The following is an 18,267-nucleotide window of genomic DNA, read 5'->3' as shown; positions in this document are numbered from 1 at the left end:
CAGAGACACACATACAGCTGAGGCTGGGCCGGATCCCAGAGCAAACCCCTGGGTGCCTCTGGAGGGAGCCCGCCAAGAGGGATGGCTCATAAACACTGGGGAAGGAACAGAAGGGGAGGGAGCAAAGGAACTCGGCCGCTCACCTCCGACCCAACCACTTCCCGAGAAGCCATCTCTGTGGTCATGGTGGTCCCAGGCCTGGCTCTCCCTGCGCCCACCCCCACCACCCAGTCACTCCACCCAGTCACCCCACCCAGCTGTGACCTGCCGCTTCCCTCCATCTCACATGCTTTCCCCTCACCTCCCTCAGGAAGCCTCCCCAGCCTCTGGCCTCCAGTCCCAACAAGCCATGCTCCTTCCAGAGGGAACCTCTGCCAGGGGAGCCTCCACTTTCTTGCTCCTGCCTCCCTACCTGGCACCCAGGCCGGCCCTGGTACCCTGGTACTGAATAAAGGCACACGTCTAAATGATGTCAGGGGGAATCTGCCCAGTGTTGGCACTGGAGCGAACACGACCCACTGCCAGCATGGCCCACGAGCCACGCCCCCCCCAAGCCAGCACCTCCTCCCCAGAGGAAGCACGGGGCTCAAGGGGGCACGCCCCTGAATGGGAGGTCACACATGGTGAGGGCTCCCTTGTTCCCAGAGGCCTAGCTGTCTCCCTGCTCAGATGCAGAGCTCACTATGGGCCTCGCAGGGGCTTAAGCCGAGTCATCTTCACAGCAGCTGCAGGTCCCGCTGACATAGCTGACACATAGGGAGCTAAAGTGACTTGTGCAAGGTCACAGGCTAGGAGTAGCAGCACGGGGCCCAGCACGAGGAACAGCCTCAGCATCCCCCGCCTCCCCAACCCTGCAGCCTGCCCTGACTCCAATCCCAGGGGAATTCCCGAGCTGCAGGCAAAGGCTGAAGCAGGAGCCAACAAGCCCTGCTGAGCCCAGAGAGGTCTGGGCGGTCCCAGGAGGGCGTCTCCCTAGGGCTTTGATGAGTTGGCAGCCGCCCAGGCACCTCTGCCTGCCTGCCCAGCATGGCAGGTGTGTGGGCTGGAGCTTCTGCCCAGCCCTGCCCCACAGCCACAATTAGGGGACGAGTGCAGATAAAGCACGGGGGCCAGTTACATCTGAATTTCAGATAAACAATGAATTGTTATTTTAGTACAGTATGAAAGTATTTGGCCCCAAAGAACTGGAAGCAGGAAAAGGAACAGGTCCTCATACACCCATGCTCATAGCATTATTCACCAGAGCCGGAAGGTAGAAACGATGTCTCTCCACAGTTGAATAGATTGTTTCCACAAACTGTCTGTAGGTGCATACAATGGAATAGGATTAATCCGTGAAAAGGAAGAAATTCTGACACATGCTCCAGCGTGGAGGAACCTTGAGGACGACGCTGAGTGAAAGAAGCCAGACACGAAAGGACAGATACGGCAAGACTCGACTTACGTGAGGTCCCTAGAGGAGTCGGATTCATAGAGACTGAAAGGATGGCGGGCACCAGGGGCGGTGGAGAGGGGAAATGGGGAGTTACTGTTTAATGGGGACAGAGTTTGTTTTACAAGATGAAAAGGGTCCTGGAGCTGGATGGGGGTGACGGCCGTACAACAGCATGAATGGACTGAACGCCACTGAACTGAACTCTTGAAAATGGTTAAACTGGCAAATTTTGTTATGCATATTTTGCCACAAAAAGCAAACAACTCTTCTCCCCAAAAATATCTGGGGTGTACTTACACTAAATATGTAGGGCATATTTACGCTCAACATTTATTTCCTTATTTGAAATTAAAGTATTTGGGACACACTGCACTACAAAATGATAAAGGGTCTACCTGAAATTCCCATGTACCTGGTGTCCTGTCTTTGCATCCGCTAAGTCCGGCGACCCTTTGCAGCATGGGGGGTGGGGGGTGGGGCGCCTGCCGGAATCACACAGGTCTCCCCACCCGCAGCAGCCTACCACCTCTGGGCACCCATGCATGCCTGCGCACCCACGTATCCCTGGCTCCCCCACTCAGGTCTCAGACCCCGTCCAGGCTGTCAGCAGGAGGTTTAAGGCCGCTTTCAACTCCGAACTGTCCCCAGCCTCCTTGGAGAGCAATGGGTCTCTCCTGAAATCAGCACTATCTCAATTAATAGGCAGACAGGACCACCCCCAGCTTACAGATGGGAAGACTGAGGCTCACGGAGGTTAGGTGGCTTCCCCCCAGGTCTCAGACTTCTACCTAAGGCAGATCTCCTTCCACTGGCCTGAGTGTCCCCCTGTCCTCACTGAAGGGGAGGAAATGAGAAGCCCAGGCTTGACACCTGGGCACCCCGAGCCCAGGTATGGAGATTAGGCCACTCTTGCAAAACTAGGGTCAGGCCTGGCCACCCTCGCTGGCCTGACTATCACATCGCTGGCCAGGTGCTGCTGAAACCTAGCTGGGCCTCAGGCAGCTGGGCTGGCGTCTGCAAGGCCACGTCCAGGGAGGGATACCTGCCGGCCACGCTGCTGGTCACACAGCCCACCACCGAGAACGCCCAGGGCTCCCAGCCCAGGCAGACTCTGAGCAGGTGGCCCTGTCATGTGCCTGCCTGATCGCCTCCCCAAAGGTGAGCCCCGACCTCCTGTGGGCCCTGCGGGTCCTGGAGCAGGTGGGAATGTGGGCCCCCCACCTCCGTGACTCCCACCCATTTCCCGGAGCCACCTGCCGGAGGACAGCCGGAGGCTCAGAGTTCCACCCCCAGGCACCTGGAGTCCTGACTCCACCCCGTCTACACCCAGACTTCCTGGCAGGGACTGTCTATACCCAGACTGCCTGGCAGGGACTATCTACACCCGGACTGCCTGGCAGGGACTATCTACACCCGGACTGCCTGGCAGGCAGAGGGATGCCAGGATCCCATGAGATGGCTCTGGGCAGAGGTTGGGGACACTGCCTGGAGTGGGCACATGAGATCCAGGAGGCAGACAGCCTGGGGGAAGGAACCAGCCCCATCCCGTAGGGGAAGGGAGAGGCCCCTATGAGGGCAGCTGTCCAGACCCGGGGCCAGCATCTCCTGCCCTTCCTGCCTCTCCACAGGGCCTGCGGTGCCTCTTGAACTCTCCACCCTTGACTCTCTTCCTGAAAACCAGCTGCCACCCTCAAGGCGGGCTCGAGCGCGCCTCCGGCCGTTCCACTGTCACTGTGCCCTGGGGACACTGTGCGTTCCACCCAGAATGGCCTGACAGCAACTCTTCTTGCCATTTCCACCTTCTCACACCCAGAGCCAGCGAATGGGAGCGCCGACACTGCGTGCTGTGAGCGCTCAGGGTGACACCCAGGAAGCAGCTGCGCCGGTGACAATGACGGGGCCTCCTGTCCAGGCAGATGTGGCTCCCCAGCCTGGCCTTCCTCCCTCCCCATGGAGTGCCCTCATCCACAGCCCACCTTCTGGAAGATGGGACTTAGAGAAAGAATAGGCCTCCCTGACATGACACACGCTGGGCAGAGGGCGGGCCAGCCTTCTGCCAGGGTACACAGCGACTGTGGGCAGGGCCAGGGGCACACAGCCGGTGTGGAGCCGGCCCTTGACCCCCTTTGACCCCCAGCAGGTTGACTTTGGCTTCTCTCAGGACCCGCCCCTTTGCTAAGACGACGGCCACCAGGAACGGCCATGATCTTCAAGAGAGCCAGCCCTCGGCCAAGGGTGTGGCTTTCCCCAGAGGCCCGGCAGGCCGCCTCCCTGGGAACCCGAGGTCCATGGGGACAGCGGCGCAGGCAGTGTGTGCACACCTACGTGCCCTCCCCCTCCATCCGCCGGCTCCACGGCCTCAGAGCAGCCCTGCCACACCCTCCTCACGGCGCTGAGCCTTCCTGACCTTCCGAAATGACTGCCAATGTCGCCCCAACCACACAGAGGCCCCGGAGGGAGTACAGGGACTTTGCTGTGTCCCGGTACCCAGAACAGCCTCTGTGTCGGGGCATAGCTCGAGGGATCTCTGCTTGAGGGAGGGACGAACATGGGGGTCATCTACGACACCTCAATTTCGACTCAGACCTCTGGTCACGCCCCTCCTGGCTCTGGGGTCCAGCCTTAATGCCCTCAGACCCTGCCTACCAAGCCCCCAGCCCCATCTCTGCCTGGCCCACTCACTGCCTTTGCTACTCAGAAACGGGGTGAAGCCCACCCCTTCTGGGCATCCCTGGGTGCCAGACGCCAGGGGTTCGGCCATGCCAGGCTGGGCTCCCAACACGGTTGTGGATGGACGCCCCTTATCCCCCCATGGATGAGATGCTCGGGCTCGGGGCACCAGTCCACCCAGGATTCTGATGCCAGCCGTGCAGCTCCACTGCTCCCCTCAGGCAGGTCTCTCCACACTGCCCAGGGGCTGCCCACCCTGGTCCCCTCTCCGTCCTCTGTGGGCCGAATGATGTGGGCTGGAAGAACCCAGCCCTTCCTGTCTGCTCCCCAAGTCTCCTCTCTGGTCCTCTCAATGAGCTGGCCCCTAGTGCTCCAGGACCCAGATGCTCCAGGCTCCTTGGGTTGGGGAGGAGCCCCAGGTGGCCCGCCCCAGTTGAGGGTCCTGTAAGGCAGCATGGGAGGCCGAGGACAGGACAAGAGATGGCCATGGCAAGAGAGGGGCCAAACTGCACTTGGGAGCCCTGGGCCAGTCCCCAGCCAGGGAGTGGTCTTTAGGGTTCGGCCCTCAGGGTTCACATGACTCAAATGGGTGAGTGGTTGCAAACCTCACATGCAGATGCCTAGATTCCTGCATGTCACAACCCTTTACTTGTAACTCACACAAGCTACACACTCATGGTGGCCAAGCACAGGCACAGCTTGTGTAGACCCTCTCATACGTGCCCTGTCTCTGCGCTAACTGTGTCCAGAGAGCAAGGGCTCTGTCTGCAGCTGCGTTTCAGCACCCAGAACAGCACCCAGCACCCAGTAGGAGCTCACGGAGCCTCCAATGATGCAGAGGACCTGGGATGTGTCCCCCTCACTCGCACGGCAGGCAGATGGCCCTGCTCCTTGCTCTGCCCAAGGTGCCTGGGGACTCCCCACCACGTTCCCCCGTTTCGGACCCTAGGCCTCAGTGGGCCCTCCTGGGTGCAGACACACTGGGCCCCAAGCCTCTCCTTCTCTGCTGCGAGGGCGACTTGCTGCTCAGGTCAGCCTGACTTTCTCTGTGCCGTGGGCCCCCTTGCCCGTCGGTGAAGCCGCAGACGCTTTCTCAGGACGATGCTCGTTTCTGAAGCATACAACCACACAGAGGACCATGGAGGAAGCACTCATCACACAGCAGTTACCAGGATGTGATACAACGAATTGTGAGGTGGCAACGCACGTGCTTCCCCGGGAAGCCGTTTTACAGGAGCCGCAATGGGCCTAATACTGACTAGAATTCAAAGTCACAGTGAGAGGACGCCGTTTTCCAAGCTGTCTGCTACGAATGTGGAGGGGCATAAACAGCGGCGATGTCTACTGGTGACCAAGCCCCAGGTCCCGGAACACCATCGTTCCGAGTAAGAAAAAATGCTAAATTCTGGTTAGAGGTTAGCAACGATGGAGATGTAATCTCTTTCTCAGCCAAGTTCATGAAGCCCCTGAATTACATCCAGAACCTCATCCGTGCACCCACAGAAGGATGGATGCATCTAGAACAACCCTCCTGCATGCTGGTGTTTGGCCACCAGTCTGCCCATCCTCCCATCCCAGCACCTGGAGCTGAGTGGTGCCCCCTCCCCTGAGCTCCCTCTTCCCCTGGCGTGGTTCTGCCTGTAGCTTCAGTTCAAGTATTTCTCTTGGGGGTGCTGCTGGCGTTTGTGGAAGGGCACCTCCATCTCGCAGGATTACTGGGCTCCCCGGCCCCACCCACTAAACACCAGAGCCCCCCACTCCTCAATCACTGGGATGTCACAAGTGCCCAGGGCAACTGCTCCCGGTTGGGAGCCACCCTATCCCAGGGGACCTTCCCAGGTATCTGTCTGACCTGCAGCCACCCCTCACCCCAAATTGCCCACAGGCTGAGGCTACGCACACAGAACAGGGAGGCACCTGTTCTAACACCTACCATCCTGGGTGTGAGGCCGCAGGAGGGAGACTGAAGATGCTGAGGAGTGTTCTGTGTGCAGCCCCCCGCCAGGCTCGGGGAGGGGGCATCGCGTTCAGGAACAGTGGGGCTGGATTATGTGAGAGATTTGTCCTTTTAAAATACCTCCTTGGGTCCAGTGTGTCCCAAGCTCCATGACAACTGGAGATGCATGTAAACGCCTGAGCCAACCCTGGTGGCAGGTGGCATCAGCTTTGTCCCCAGGGCCTGGTAGATGGTCACAGGTGGGTGGGATGCTCTCCCTGCAGTCTCCAGAGCCAAGGATGGGTCTCCTGGCCCCGGTTCTTGAGGAGACACTTGGACGTCACACATGGGTTACCACAAGGATGGGATCAGACAGCCACAGGGAGCCCCAGTCACCAAGGATGCACCAGACACAGGGGTGGGCTACGGGGGCCACAAGGGGCTCCAGTCACCAAGGATGCGCCAGACACAGGGGTGGGCTGCGGGGGCCACGGTGGGCACTGAGGCTGCACCAGATGCAGGGACAGGCTGAGATGATCACCCATAGGCCACAGCTCTGTGACGCACTGGACAGCTGTCCTCGGTGTTTGGGGAAATCGTCTGAAGGTGCGCACAGGCCACAGACTTCCCTACAGGTCCCACTGCTGATGGCGCACCCAGGAAACACCCCTGCCGGGGAGGCTGGGATCCGGTCGCTGCTGCATGGGCCTAAGGCTTGGCTGTTCCCAGGAGGGAGACGCGCTGTTCTGGGCCTCAGAGCATCGGGGTCACTGCAGCCAGATCCATCACCCCAGGATGCACCAGCGGGCGAGGACGGGGCTCAGGATGGACAGTGCCGCAGGGTCCTGGGCGGCTGGATTTGGGAGTCCCCGGAAGCCCCAGCCAAGTTTCTCAGTAGAACCTGAACTTCTGTGGGGCGGAAGCAGAAGCCTAGCAGCGTTGTACTTCCTGGCCCGCCCAGCTCACCCTTGTCCCTCAGGAGGAGCCAGGACAGCAGGCGGGCAGGTGGTGCCCACTGTGGGGTTGGCTCTGACCTCAGGAGACCCACCGGGTGTGGCGGCTGGGCTGGGCTGAGGCTGGCCGGGCCCTCCTGCGGTGTGTGTCCTCACACGGCCCCGCCACGGGGCTGCAAAGAAGCCAGGCCGTGTTCACAGCCTCCCCTCCTGTGCGCTCCCGGTGCCCCTCAGGCCTCTGGGTGCCTGCACCTGCGGGGTGGTCTGTGGCCTTGGCCCAGCTCCCCATCCTCTGACCCAGCCTCACCCCTGCTAGCCAGGCCCAGAGCAGGAGTGAGTCACTCGGCAAGCAAGTGTGGGGCTTGGCCCCGGGCGGCGAGGCCTCTCAGCTCTGAGCCCTGGGAACCCCTCTCTGGGACTCAGCTTTCCCATCTGCAAACTAAGTGGTATTCAGCCCACCCGGTAGACAGCCCCTGGTGCTGCCGACTCTGGGAACTCCTGGGGCACCTCAAAGGTGGGAGAGGACCAGGGGAGGGAGAGCCTGGGGAAAGAGGGACCCCAGGGTCCTCCTCACTGCCCTGCTCCAGCCCCAGTCCCCTTCTCTCCCTGTCCACCAGCTGCGCCCCATCAAAGACCTTGAGAGCCCACCGGGAGGCCTAGTTCACAGATGCCGCTGGGCCTCACCTCCCACTGCCCCGTGCTGGGCTCAGGGTTTCTGCTTCCGAGTCGCCTGGCCTCAGGGATGATTTGCAGTGGCTCTGTGGCTGGCCCTCCTCCCCACCAGAGCCCTGGGAGGTCTCCTCCTCCTGAAGGAGCAGGACGGGTGGAGCCCCTGGGTGGCTGCCCTGTCACCCTGCCAAGCCTCCAGGACCCAAGGGGTACTCAGCACAAGAGAGCAGCGGGCCTCCTCGGCCAGCCACCGCCTCAGGAGACAGCAGTGGTGCAGCCTCCTGGCCCCCAGGCCTCCCTCATCTCTACATCTCCAAACCCTCGCCTTGCAGTCCCACTGCCTCCCCGCCCAAAGTCCACCTGAAGGGCTCTGCCCCCTGACAAGTGGGAGACTGGGGCCTGTCCAAGGCACACTCACACCACTGAACCACGACTCTCCCAGCCTGGGCTCCCCCAATGCAACCTGGAGAAGGTTTTCAGGCCAGCCTGGCCACTGCCCCCCACCCCGGTTCTGTGACGGCACAGGCGGCGGCATCCTCAGCCACTGCTGTACCACTAGACCTGGAACATCACCTGAGTGGCCCAGCCCTGCCACCTGGACCTGAGGGAAAAGCAGAGGCCCACGGCAGGAGGGGCTGGCCAAGGACCCAGTAGCCGTGCAGGGCCTGACGCTGAGGCCTCCCAGGCTTGTGGGGACCAGGCTGTGCCCGGAGAGCGCCTCAGGTGGGTGGGGGTGAGCGGCAGGCTGGGGCGTGGTCACTCCCTCACACTGTCACCAGGGTCTCGGGCGCATCTGTGCTGAGCTCTAAGCCCATTACAGAAACACGGCCCAGTGCTCAGGAGGCCACAGTCACAAAACACCCAGAGCCTCGGGGTCTTTGCCGCCTGATGGGAAGATGTAGGTGTGCCGGGCTGGGCTAGCTCCCCACTACAGGCTAAACTGTACCCCCAAAACCCACATGGCCGAGGCCTAACCCCGATTCCTCAGGATGTGACTTTGGGTGTGGAGTCTGTGTGACACCTCTCGTTAAGAAGAGATGGTACCGGTGGGCCCTGACCCAATTAGAGTCGTGTCCTTGTGAAGAGGGGGAATTCGGAGACAGAAGCGCACATGGGGAGAGCGGCCTGTGGAGACCAAGGTGGGATTTACCAGCCAAGGAACACCCGGAAGCCGGCAGCATGGAGCAGACTTCCTCACGCCTCAGAAGGGGCCAGCCTGGTGGACGCACACTTGATCTCAGGCTTCCAGGCTCTAGAACCACGGATGACCCATGTCTGCAGCTGCAGCTGCTCAGCCTGTGGCACTGTTCCGACAGCCCTGGAAACACTTGTGCTCCCAACCCCGGCACCCAGCCCCACCCGGTACCGGGAGGGACTCGGGGCCTTCCCCAGCCTGTGTGGAGCTCAGGCCTGCCCAGGCGGGGGCCCCGGCAACAGGGAGGGTACGTGTTGGCCGATGCCCGGGAAGTCAAGCTGTGGGGAAAGGCCGGAGGAGGCGGGTGCTGTGGGTGGGCACGAGGAGGACGCCGTGGAGGGAGGGGACAGGTGTGCCAGAAAGGTGGGTCAGCAGGAGCTGGCGGGAGATGGAGCTGAGGCCACAGGCAGGAGAGGGGATGGTGTGAGGCTGGCCTGGCCCTCTCAGGGGCTCCTAAACCCACCCGGATTCCAGACTGCTACCGAGCCTGGGGCAGTGGGGTGTGCCCCTCACACCTGTACTTCCCCGCCACCCACGGCGGGCCAAGGGCAGCCAAGGAGGCTGCAGCTCTGGGCCCTGCTCCTCAGCATAGCCCTCACCCCACGCCTGGCTGCTGCGTGCTCCCGCCTGGGTGTGGGGCCTGGAGGTGGAGGGAGAACCGCCCGCTTCCCTGGCCCATGCCTCAACACCCTACACTGCACCCCCCACCCCGTCAGGAGACTTCAAGCGGCTCAGGGCACCTGCCCAGGCCTGTTCCCAGACAAAGAAAAGCCGCCACAGGCACGGCAGCGAGGAGCCCGGGCTCCGGGCAGGCGGCTCCTGTCTGGAGCCCCCACATAAAGTGGGCAAGATCCCGGGCCCCACAGGGCTGTGCTGGCGACTGGCAAGATCCAGGCCGGCTCAGGGCTCTGGGCACGTCGACACTGGACAGGGCCAGGGCTGGGCAGAGGCCCCGCATGTAGGAGTGCCCACCCCAGCCTCCACCAGGGGTCCAGTCTTGATCTGAAATAACTGAGTCAGGCCCTGTGAGGACGGTCTGGCTTAAGAAAAGGTGTCCAGCCTCTCCCTGGCCCGGGCACGGCAGATGTGGGGCCCCAGGCCAGACCTGACCCGCGTGGCTTCGGGTGAGCCCCTCCCCTGGCTCGTCTCCTGTCTAGTGCCAGCCCATGGCTGACACCTGTGCCATGCATGTGGATGCCGTAGAACAGACATGGGCATGCTCAGACACCCACTAAGCTCTCCTCCAGGGTCTGATGCGCAGCCCTGCGGTTCGGCCACCAGGTAGGTATGCCCCCAGTCCTGCTGTAGGGAGGCGTCCTCCGTACCTGGGAAGGCGCATTAACCACAGGCTCACACTGTCCCTAGAGATTGCTGGTGTGAAGGTACAAGCCCCAACAGACTGGCCTGCCTTATCTCCCTGGCTTGGCACCTGTGGGCACCTGAATAGGGTACCTGTCCACTAATCCTGGGGCACTTGGCCCAGTGTGGGTGGCTGGTCTGCCCTGTTGGGGACATGCAGGGCTTCACGGCACATGCTGGGAACAGCCCTCCTAGCAGGCTGGAGTGGCAGCCCTCCCCCCACAGGCAGTGGAGCCAGGCCGGAGGGTGAGGCCCAGCTGTGTGGAAGTACGACTCTCTGGGCGGCACGGCCAGGAGGAGCTGGGCAAGACTGGAGGCAGGGAGGCCAGGAGGAGCTGGGCAGGGCTGGAGGCAGGGAGGCCAGGAGGAGCTGGGCAGGACCGGAGGCAGGGAGGCCAGGAGGAGCTGGGCAGGACCGGAGGCAGGGAGGCCAGGAGGAGCTGGGCAGGACTGGAGGCAGGGAGGCCAGGAGGAGCTGGGCAGGACTGGAGGCAGGGAGGCCAGGAGGAGTCCCGGTTAAACGTTCTAAATGAGCCTAAGAGATGGAGGCCAGGCCCAGGACAGGAGAGCGGGCTGGGGAAAGCATGAGCCTTCCAGAAGTGCGGAGCCTGGGACAGGCAGCCTGGCCTGGCTTTACTGGGCAGTGGTCAATGCTGTAGCCAGATCTGGCCCTAAGAGGAGGGCTTCACCAGGCCTCGGTTTACTCATTTGTAAAACGGGTCTACAAAGACCCCTTCCGTCTGATGTCTTAACCAGACAGTCATGGGAAACGCTCCACAAGCCGGGTTCACGAGTGCTCTTAAGGTACCGGATGCCATTAACTGAGAGGGGTGTGTGTGGGCCTTTGCAGAGGGTGTCCGGGGAAAGGGGGGACACAGCCCGAGGCTGCCCACGAGGTGCACAGCCCCAGCACCTTCTCCCTCCTGGCCATCTTCACAGGAGGTCACGATTATTCCCTTTCTCTCCTGTGAAAAGGCCTGGGGACACCGGGGATGGGATGGGGGTGGGGGCATCTGTGCCTGAGGAGCGCAGTGGCCTGCCTGGCATGGGAGGCTTGGCGGTCCAGCAGGGACCCAGGCCATTGCATCACGCAGGTGGCCCTGTCGGATCAGGGCTCCCCTGGGCTCCGCTCCGTCCTCACGCTGGGGATGATGAAATCCCAGCTCCTCTCATGGAGGGAAGAGCGGCGGCACAGCAAAGGCTGAGGACCACCTGGGAACCACGCTGAGCCACCTGGACAGGACAGGGCACAGGGAACTGTCTGGTCTGGTGAGGGGCTGTGTGCCAGGCAGACTCCGAGAGGCCCACTGAGCAGGACTGAGAAGCAGATGCTGGTGGGCTCTCCTGGGCCCAGCCGGGAACACCCTTTCAGGGATGTGGGAAGGAGAGGTCCAGGCCCTCTGAGGATGATTCCCCAGAGTCTGTGTGCCAACCACCCAGGCGGTCAAAAGTGGCACAGAGAAGAAAAGATTCCTTTAGAGGGGCCCAACGAGTGGGTGCTTGGTACAGGCTCCAGGGCACGCTGGTGCCCGCTCCAGCTGGTAGGCGGGCTACCACTCCGGGGCACAGGAGCGGCTGGGCAGTTTCTGTGCCACAGACAGTCCCACGCCCCACTCTGACTTCCGCCCCCAAAACTAGACCTTAGGGCCCCTCCTCTGCCTCAGGCTGGGAGACCCTGAGAACAGAGGTGTCTGCTCCAAGGAGACCCTCCTCTACCCTCCATGTCCCGCTCCCCACCCAGCACAGCCAGGTATAAAGCCAGGAAGGCCTGGGGGTGTCCTCCGAGAAGCTATCCTGGGCCAGGAGCCAGCCGGGTTCTGTGGCTACAACAGGGAAACAGATAGAGGTGGTCCCAGCGACCAGGGAGCTCAGGTGCCAAGGTGGGGCGCTGAGACCCCAGCAAAGGAGCAGACAGAAACACATCACATCACATCAGACATTAGGAGGCCAGACAGGTGCTCTGGGAACACCTATGCCCAGACACAACCTTGCAAGCAAAAGCAGGAGGCCTGCTGGCACGCGGGCAGTGATTCAGCATGAGGGCTCCTGGCAGCGCAGGGGCACCCGGGGTGCTACTCGGCTCCGCCCTTGCCTTCTGTGCCATGCCCTGGCATAAAGGGAGGGTGGCCGGGTGCCCTGCTGCAGTGCCACCGTCCAGCTGGTGGCACCCAGGCCTGCTTCCTTGCCCATAAAATGGGATGACCACTGCTGTCACTGCAGCCTGGCCTGGCTGTCCAGAGGACAAAGGAAGTCTCAAAAGGGAGCCCAATATGTCCCGACACTGCCCTCTTTCATGAGCTAAGTCTCCTGTCACCCACTGCCGTTTCTGGTCCCTGGGGCAGAGGCTGGGAAGGCCCGGCACACACCCAGGGCCAACTGCTCTCCTTCCCACGAGGAAGTATCAGATCTCTACCCCACCTGCTCTGGGCCAGCGAGGTGCCCAACCCCAGGGGGTTCGCATCCCCTCTGAGGAGGTCCCCCTGGAGAAGTCTGGATGCAGGAGAGAGGGGACTGAGAATGGCGCCCACTAGGCCACAGAGGGTCCAGGGCTCCTGGGAGGATCTGCCGCCCAGGGGCCACCAGAGGGCGCCCGTTCCGCGGAGCCCAGGCCCAGCCAACAAAGCAGGAGGGGACACTGGGCTTGGCTGCCCCAGGACTGCTGCAACCCGAGGGAGTCACCGTTTCCCTCAGCCCACGTGGCTCCCACACTGTCTTCTGTACCCTATGGGTCCCGAAGGTTACTCCCCACTTCTGCAGCCATAGGGGGTGCAGGGAGAGAGGCTTCTGTCGGAGGGGCACCGACTGAAGAGGCAGTAATCCTGCCCAGTGCAGTCCTGGCCTTGCAAGTCTGGAGGAGGGTGGCACCCCGAGCCCTGGCAGCAGGCACTGGCCCATGGCTGGCACCGTGGTTAGACAGCTGCAGGGCGTTCATACTCCCCACGTGGGGTGGACAGCATCTCCTGCCCCATCAGACACAGAGAAACCAACACAATCTGCCTGTTCTGGGTCCCTAACCCACCGCATTCCCCAACCCAAGAGCAGCAAGACCCAGACTCTCTGGCCCAGCCCCACATCAACTTCTCCATCTTGTCCTGCCCTCTCTTCTCACCCTTGGGAGATGGCCAAACTCTGCCACTCTGTCTCTCTAACTGGCAACAGTGGCCTGTGGATGCAAGGAAGGTTAGGTTGGCTCCTAAGGACGCAACTGCCCAGAGGACATGGAGGTGCTAAGAAGGGCTGGGGGCTAATGGTTTTCAAAGGAGCAGGGTTCAAGACTCTGGGCTGGGAGGGGCAGCCACTCAGCCACTCTGCTACCCTGGTGCCTGGGGAGGGATTCACCAGGAAGGCCAGGGATGCCTCTTTATGTGTGAGTAGAGGGGCAGAGAACGAACCCAACTGTGCCGAGGGCCTTGTGCTGCCTGGCATCCAGGTGTGCCCCCTACCTGGGACAGACAGAGCCCAGTGGGGTGCGGGAGGCAGCCTGGAAATGACAGGGTTGCCTCTGCAGAGGCACAGGAAGGCCTGTCCTGGGGACTTTGGAGGGGTCCTTGCAAGAACCTCAGGCTGGTGGGGAGGGCATCGGAAGATCCGCCAAGGGACTGTCTGCGGGTTCTGTTCCTTCTGGGGGGGGCGGTCAGGGGGCCCTTACAAGAACCTCAGGCTGGGGGCATCGGGAGATCCACCAAGGGCAAGGGGCTGTCTGTGGGTTCTGTTCCTCCTGGAGGGGCAGGGGTCCAGAGCCCGACTGCCTCCTCCCACCACTCCGCCCCCCGCGGCAAGGCATGGCCACAGACCCCCCTCACCCAGATGCACGGATCCTTCTTGCTCAGAATCCCCAGGACCATGGGCATTTCTGCGCTGAGTCCCCATCTGAGTAGCCCTCCACCCGCACTCCCACTCCCCTGGTTTCAGAGAAGCCCCCCAGAGCAGGAACCTAGTCTGTTTTGTTCTTGCCCACTGGGTCCCTGGCACGCGGTACAGACCGAGGTTGGTCCCCACACGTGGAAAGGTGAAGCTTGGGTTCCAAGAGTTCCTTAGCACACGGAGCCCACCGTTCCACCCACCAGTACACTTCTGTCCCCAAAGCTCCTCCGGGACCACAGGGAGGGAAGAGGCAGAGCCGCAGGCGGCTGCAGGGCTTAGGGGGCGCCAAGAGGGCCGCTGTTCTTACAAAGAAATGACACGGCCCCTGGGCGGGATCCAACGCGCCGACCACCTGCAGCTGGACTCGCGGCACGAGGCTGCCCAAGCGCCAGGCGGGGGCCGGCGCGTACAAGTTCTTCGACAGGAATCTCTGCGAGGCGGCGGCGTTCCGCCCGCGGATAAGTGCCCAGCTCCCTCCCCACCCCTCCGCACTGCCCCCCGAGGGGGTCCGCTTATAAAACCCACCTAGGCTGCCTTTGCTGGAGACCCTACGAGAATCCCCGGGCAGGACCGGAGACGCCTCCCAGAGAGGTCTGTACAGAGCAGAAGGGGTCCGCGGCCACCGTCAGCGGCGCCCCGAAAGCCCGGCCACGCCGAGCCCCACAGCGCCCCGACAGCCGGCCCCGGGGCTGGGACTCCCGGCCTGCAGGCGCGCTGGGCCGAGCGGCGGGCAGAAGACGCCCAGCTCCAGCCGTGGCCCGGGAGGAGCGCCCCGAGCCCGCAGCCCGGCGAGATCAGCTCCGCAGGGAAGAAGCCGGCGTGCGGGGGGCGGGGAGGGGTGGAGGACGACCGAGCGGAGCGGAGGAGACCCTGGCGAGGGAGTGCGGCGCGGGGCTTGGAGGCGAGGGCCGTGGGGTTGCAGAGGAGCCGCAGCGCAGGGAGCCACTCGGGGCCCGGGCGGCGGGGCGCAGGCGGCAGGATCCCGCGCCGGGGGCGAGTAGCCGCGTCGGGAAGACCAGGGTCCGGAACCCAGAGCCCGGCCAGGCCCGGGTTCCCGGCGCCGCACCCTCACTCACCCGAGATCTCCGCCTGGGGCACGTCGCTCAGGCTGAAGCCCTTGGCTCCGTAGATCTGGCGGACCTCGCCGCAGCTCCGGCTCTTGCTGGCCGGGTCCCCGCGGGCGCAGGCGACCAGCGCTGCGGCCGCACATAGCAGCCACCAGCCTCGGGCCCGGAGCTCCATGGCTGGGCCGGCGGCGCCCCCGGCCACCCGCCCGCGCCTCTCTCGGATCCTGGCCGGGTCCTGCGCAGTTCCCGCCCGCGAAGGGCAGAGCCAAGGTCCCGGCGCGCGCGGCTCGCGGTCCAGAGGCGGCGGCGGCCGAGGAGGCGGAGACAACAAAAGCCGGCGGCGGCGGCGGCGCGGGGCGCGCGGGGTGCGAGGTCCGAACGCTCGCTCGGGCAGCCCAGAGCGCGGCGGGCTAGCGCAGTCCCGGCTCGGCGCCTCCCCCGCCGCCGGCCCGGCCCCTAGGCGGCCGCGGGAGACGAGAGGGGCGGGGCAGGGTGGGAGCGCAGGGGTGGGGGAGGGACTGGGAGCACCGGGCGGGGCGGGGCGGGGCGCGGGCCGGGGCGCACTGGGCGCTCCTCTGGCTCTTAGGGACCCAGAGGGCCCGCCTGGCCGCGCGACTCTATCGATCCCCGGCGGGAGGCGGCGAAGCCGGGCAGCGCGGGGCCGCGGCCGGGGTCCCCGAGGGCGGCCCCCCACGCCCAGCGCCCAGGGCGGTGGCACCACCTGTGGGGGCGGGAACGGGGGCGGAGGGTGCGCGAGGCAGGGCTTCCCCCGCCGGACGTGACATCACGCCTCCCGCGCCCCAATCAGGGGCTTCCCCGCCCCCAGCCGAAATCGGCATCCCGCTCCCCGCTCCCTCCCGCGCGCTCCGGCATCCTGCACCCTGGCAGCGCGCCCCGAGAACGCTCTCCCGGCGCCTCCGTACCCTCCGCCCGCCGGCCGCGCCTCGAGCCGCCGCCCCTCTCCCCGCCTGCACCCCGCAGCGGCTCCCTCCCCGCGCCCTTCCAGCCGTCTCGCGCTGGGCTCCGGCTCGCACCGGGGGCTTTTGTGGTGGGGGGGGCTGCACGCAGGAAACTGGCCAAGAAACTCGACCTCACCTCTCCCAGTCCCAGGGAGCGGCAACAGATGGCTTAATTGTTGGACCTTGACAGCTGTTTTGGGGGGTGACCCTCCACGTTCTTTGGATGCTGGAGAAACCAAAGTGATGGGGCAGGGCCGGTCTACTGGTTTGGGCTGCTGGGTGGGGCCAGATGACCTCTGGAGAAGGGATAGGGTTGGAACCCGGCGACTAGTTAGGCCACTGGGGGAGGAGGGTGGAGTGGCCCGGAGCAGATGCCTCTTTGAAGAAGGCGGGAGGGCTGCCTGCACCTTGTCTGGTAGGAGGGCGCGTGGCTTTAGCTGCACATGGGGAGTTGGCCTGGATGGGGTCTGTAGGGAGGGGGCGAGGACTGCGATGTTGGTGTCTGGAGGGCTTCACTCCTTCCTTGGCTCCCAGACCCCCCACCCCGGCCCCCTGTTCTCCACATGGTAAGGCCTGGCGGTGAAGCCAGATGCCTGAGCTGCAGAATTGGGGGCAGGCATAGAGGTCAGCATCCTTGGCAGAGAACCTCAAGATGACCCCCATGTACAGCAAGGGTGTCCTGATTTCAGGGCCTGTGGCATCACCTGGAAGCTGCAGCGGGGTCTGTGGTGGGGGTGGTGGCAACATTCCCTACCCCTTCTGTGCCTGGGGCTCTCAGCCGCTGTGTGGGACTGGAGCAGGAAGGTGGGGTGCCCTCCCCCTGAGCTCTTGGGGTTTCCTGCCCTGCCTCCCAGAGAAGGTTGCTCCTTCACCCAGAGACACTGAATCATTGCTGGAGAGGGAGGCTTTGGGGACCCAATCCAAGTGTGCATTTCCCTGCCCTCCCCCACATACCCTCTGCTGCGTCACATTTTGTGACTCACAGACCCCTGTTCAGTACATGCTCCGGGCTTGCTCCTTCTTGCCTGGGCCTGGCGTGGCTGCCTGCACACCTTATCCAGCACGGGCAGGAGCCTGGGCCCACGATCCCGCTCTCTCTGTGTGGTCTCACGCACTGCGGGATCAGGCAGGGCTGCCTGGGCCTAGGAACCTGGACTTGAGGTTAGTTAACCTGGCCTGAGGCTCTATAGTTACCCCGTCACTGTCTACGCCTCCTCTTAATCTGACCAGATTGGGTTATTCCTCCGGGCAAGTCCTTCCTCCAGCCTAGTTCTGGGCCTCTGGATGGCAGTGTGGACAGCAGGGCTTAGAACGCAATGGTCGCAGCCTCTGCCTGGCCCTGGTGACCCCCGGGTGGCTTCATCTCCTAAGGAAGTCCTTACCACCATCGCAGGTCCTGGAATCATTCCCATTCCGCAGACCAGGAGACCTGTAGCCAGGACCTTCCCTGGAGAGGATGCACATGCCGCCGGGGGCATTGGAAGCAAAAGCCGGGTTTGCACCTGGGAGGAGCCGCAGGATCCTGAGCAGCTGCAGCTGCCTCTGCTTCCCTCCTGGCAATGCTGCACACGCCCACTGTCACCAGGGCAGGAGCTGCCAGGCTGCCCATGCTAGTCGGGTGCAGGGTCCAGACTGGGACTCTGGGAGGATGGGCAAGGCTGATCAGCCCCCTCTTCCACCGCTGTCCCTGGGGCCGCTCCACACAGGACACATGGATGGGTTTGAGGACATAGTTGATGCCTCGAATCCCAGCCACCACAGTGACCCTTGTGGCTCTGACCAAGACCACCCCCTCCTGCTTTGGTGTCTGCCTGGCTAGACAGTGGGGGCACACGTATGCGACACAAAGAAGGAATGAATGAGCAAGTGAGGAAACACCTGAGAGTGGGCGTGTGGCGCAGCCTGGACCTGCTCTTCCACCGGTGCAGTGAGGGCAGAGGACACTTAGCATTGTCTGACGGGCTGAGGCAGGCAGTGCCTGTTGGGCCAGGGCGTGGGGGCCTCCCTTCCATGCCCCCATCTTCTGTGGAGGACCCCAGGTCCTGGAGGGCGTGTACTGCTGGCTTAGGGCCCACTCCTGCTTCTGCCTAGGGAGGGTGGGGGTCTGCGGGATGCTGAGCCTGGTCTCTGCTCAGAAGACACAGGGAGCGCCAGGGGGCC

General features: G+C 63.5%; 1 protein-coding gene across 2 annotated transcripts in view; it reads right to left on the bottom strand.

Annotated features, from left to right (window-relative positions):
* The window catches only part of GPC1 (glypican 1), a 32,703-nt gene extending 16,869 nt beyond the window's left edge, over positions 1-15,834 (bottom strand). The window contains exon 1 of one of the 2 annotated variants that reach the window (XM_063595626.1): positions 15,158-15,834. In XM_063595626.1, coding sequence (XP_063451696.1) covers positions 15,158-15,323 — 166 coding nt within the window. In that variant the 5' untranslated portion in view covers positions 15,324-15,834. The remainder of the gene's footprint in view (positions 1-15,157) is intronic. The other variant, XM_034955522.3, reaches the window with a different exon arrangement.
* Positions 15,835-18,267: the final 2,433 nt, after the last annotated feature.

The sequence above is a fragment of the Pan paniscus genome, chromosome 13 (genome assembly GCF_029289425.2).
Source record: "Pan paniscus chromosome 13, NHGRI_mPanPan1-v2.0_pri, whole genome shotgun sequence".
NCBI classification, from domain to species: Eukaryota; Metazoa; Chordata; class Mammalia; order Primates; family Hominidae; genus Pan; species Pan paniscus.
Note: the sequence above shows the minus strand (reverse complement) of the source record. Positions and strands in the feature narration are given on the sequence as shown.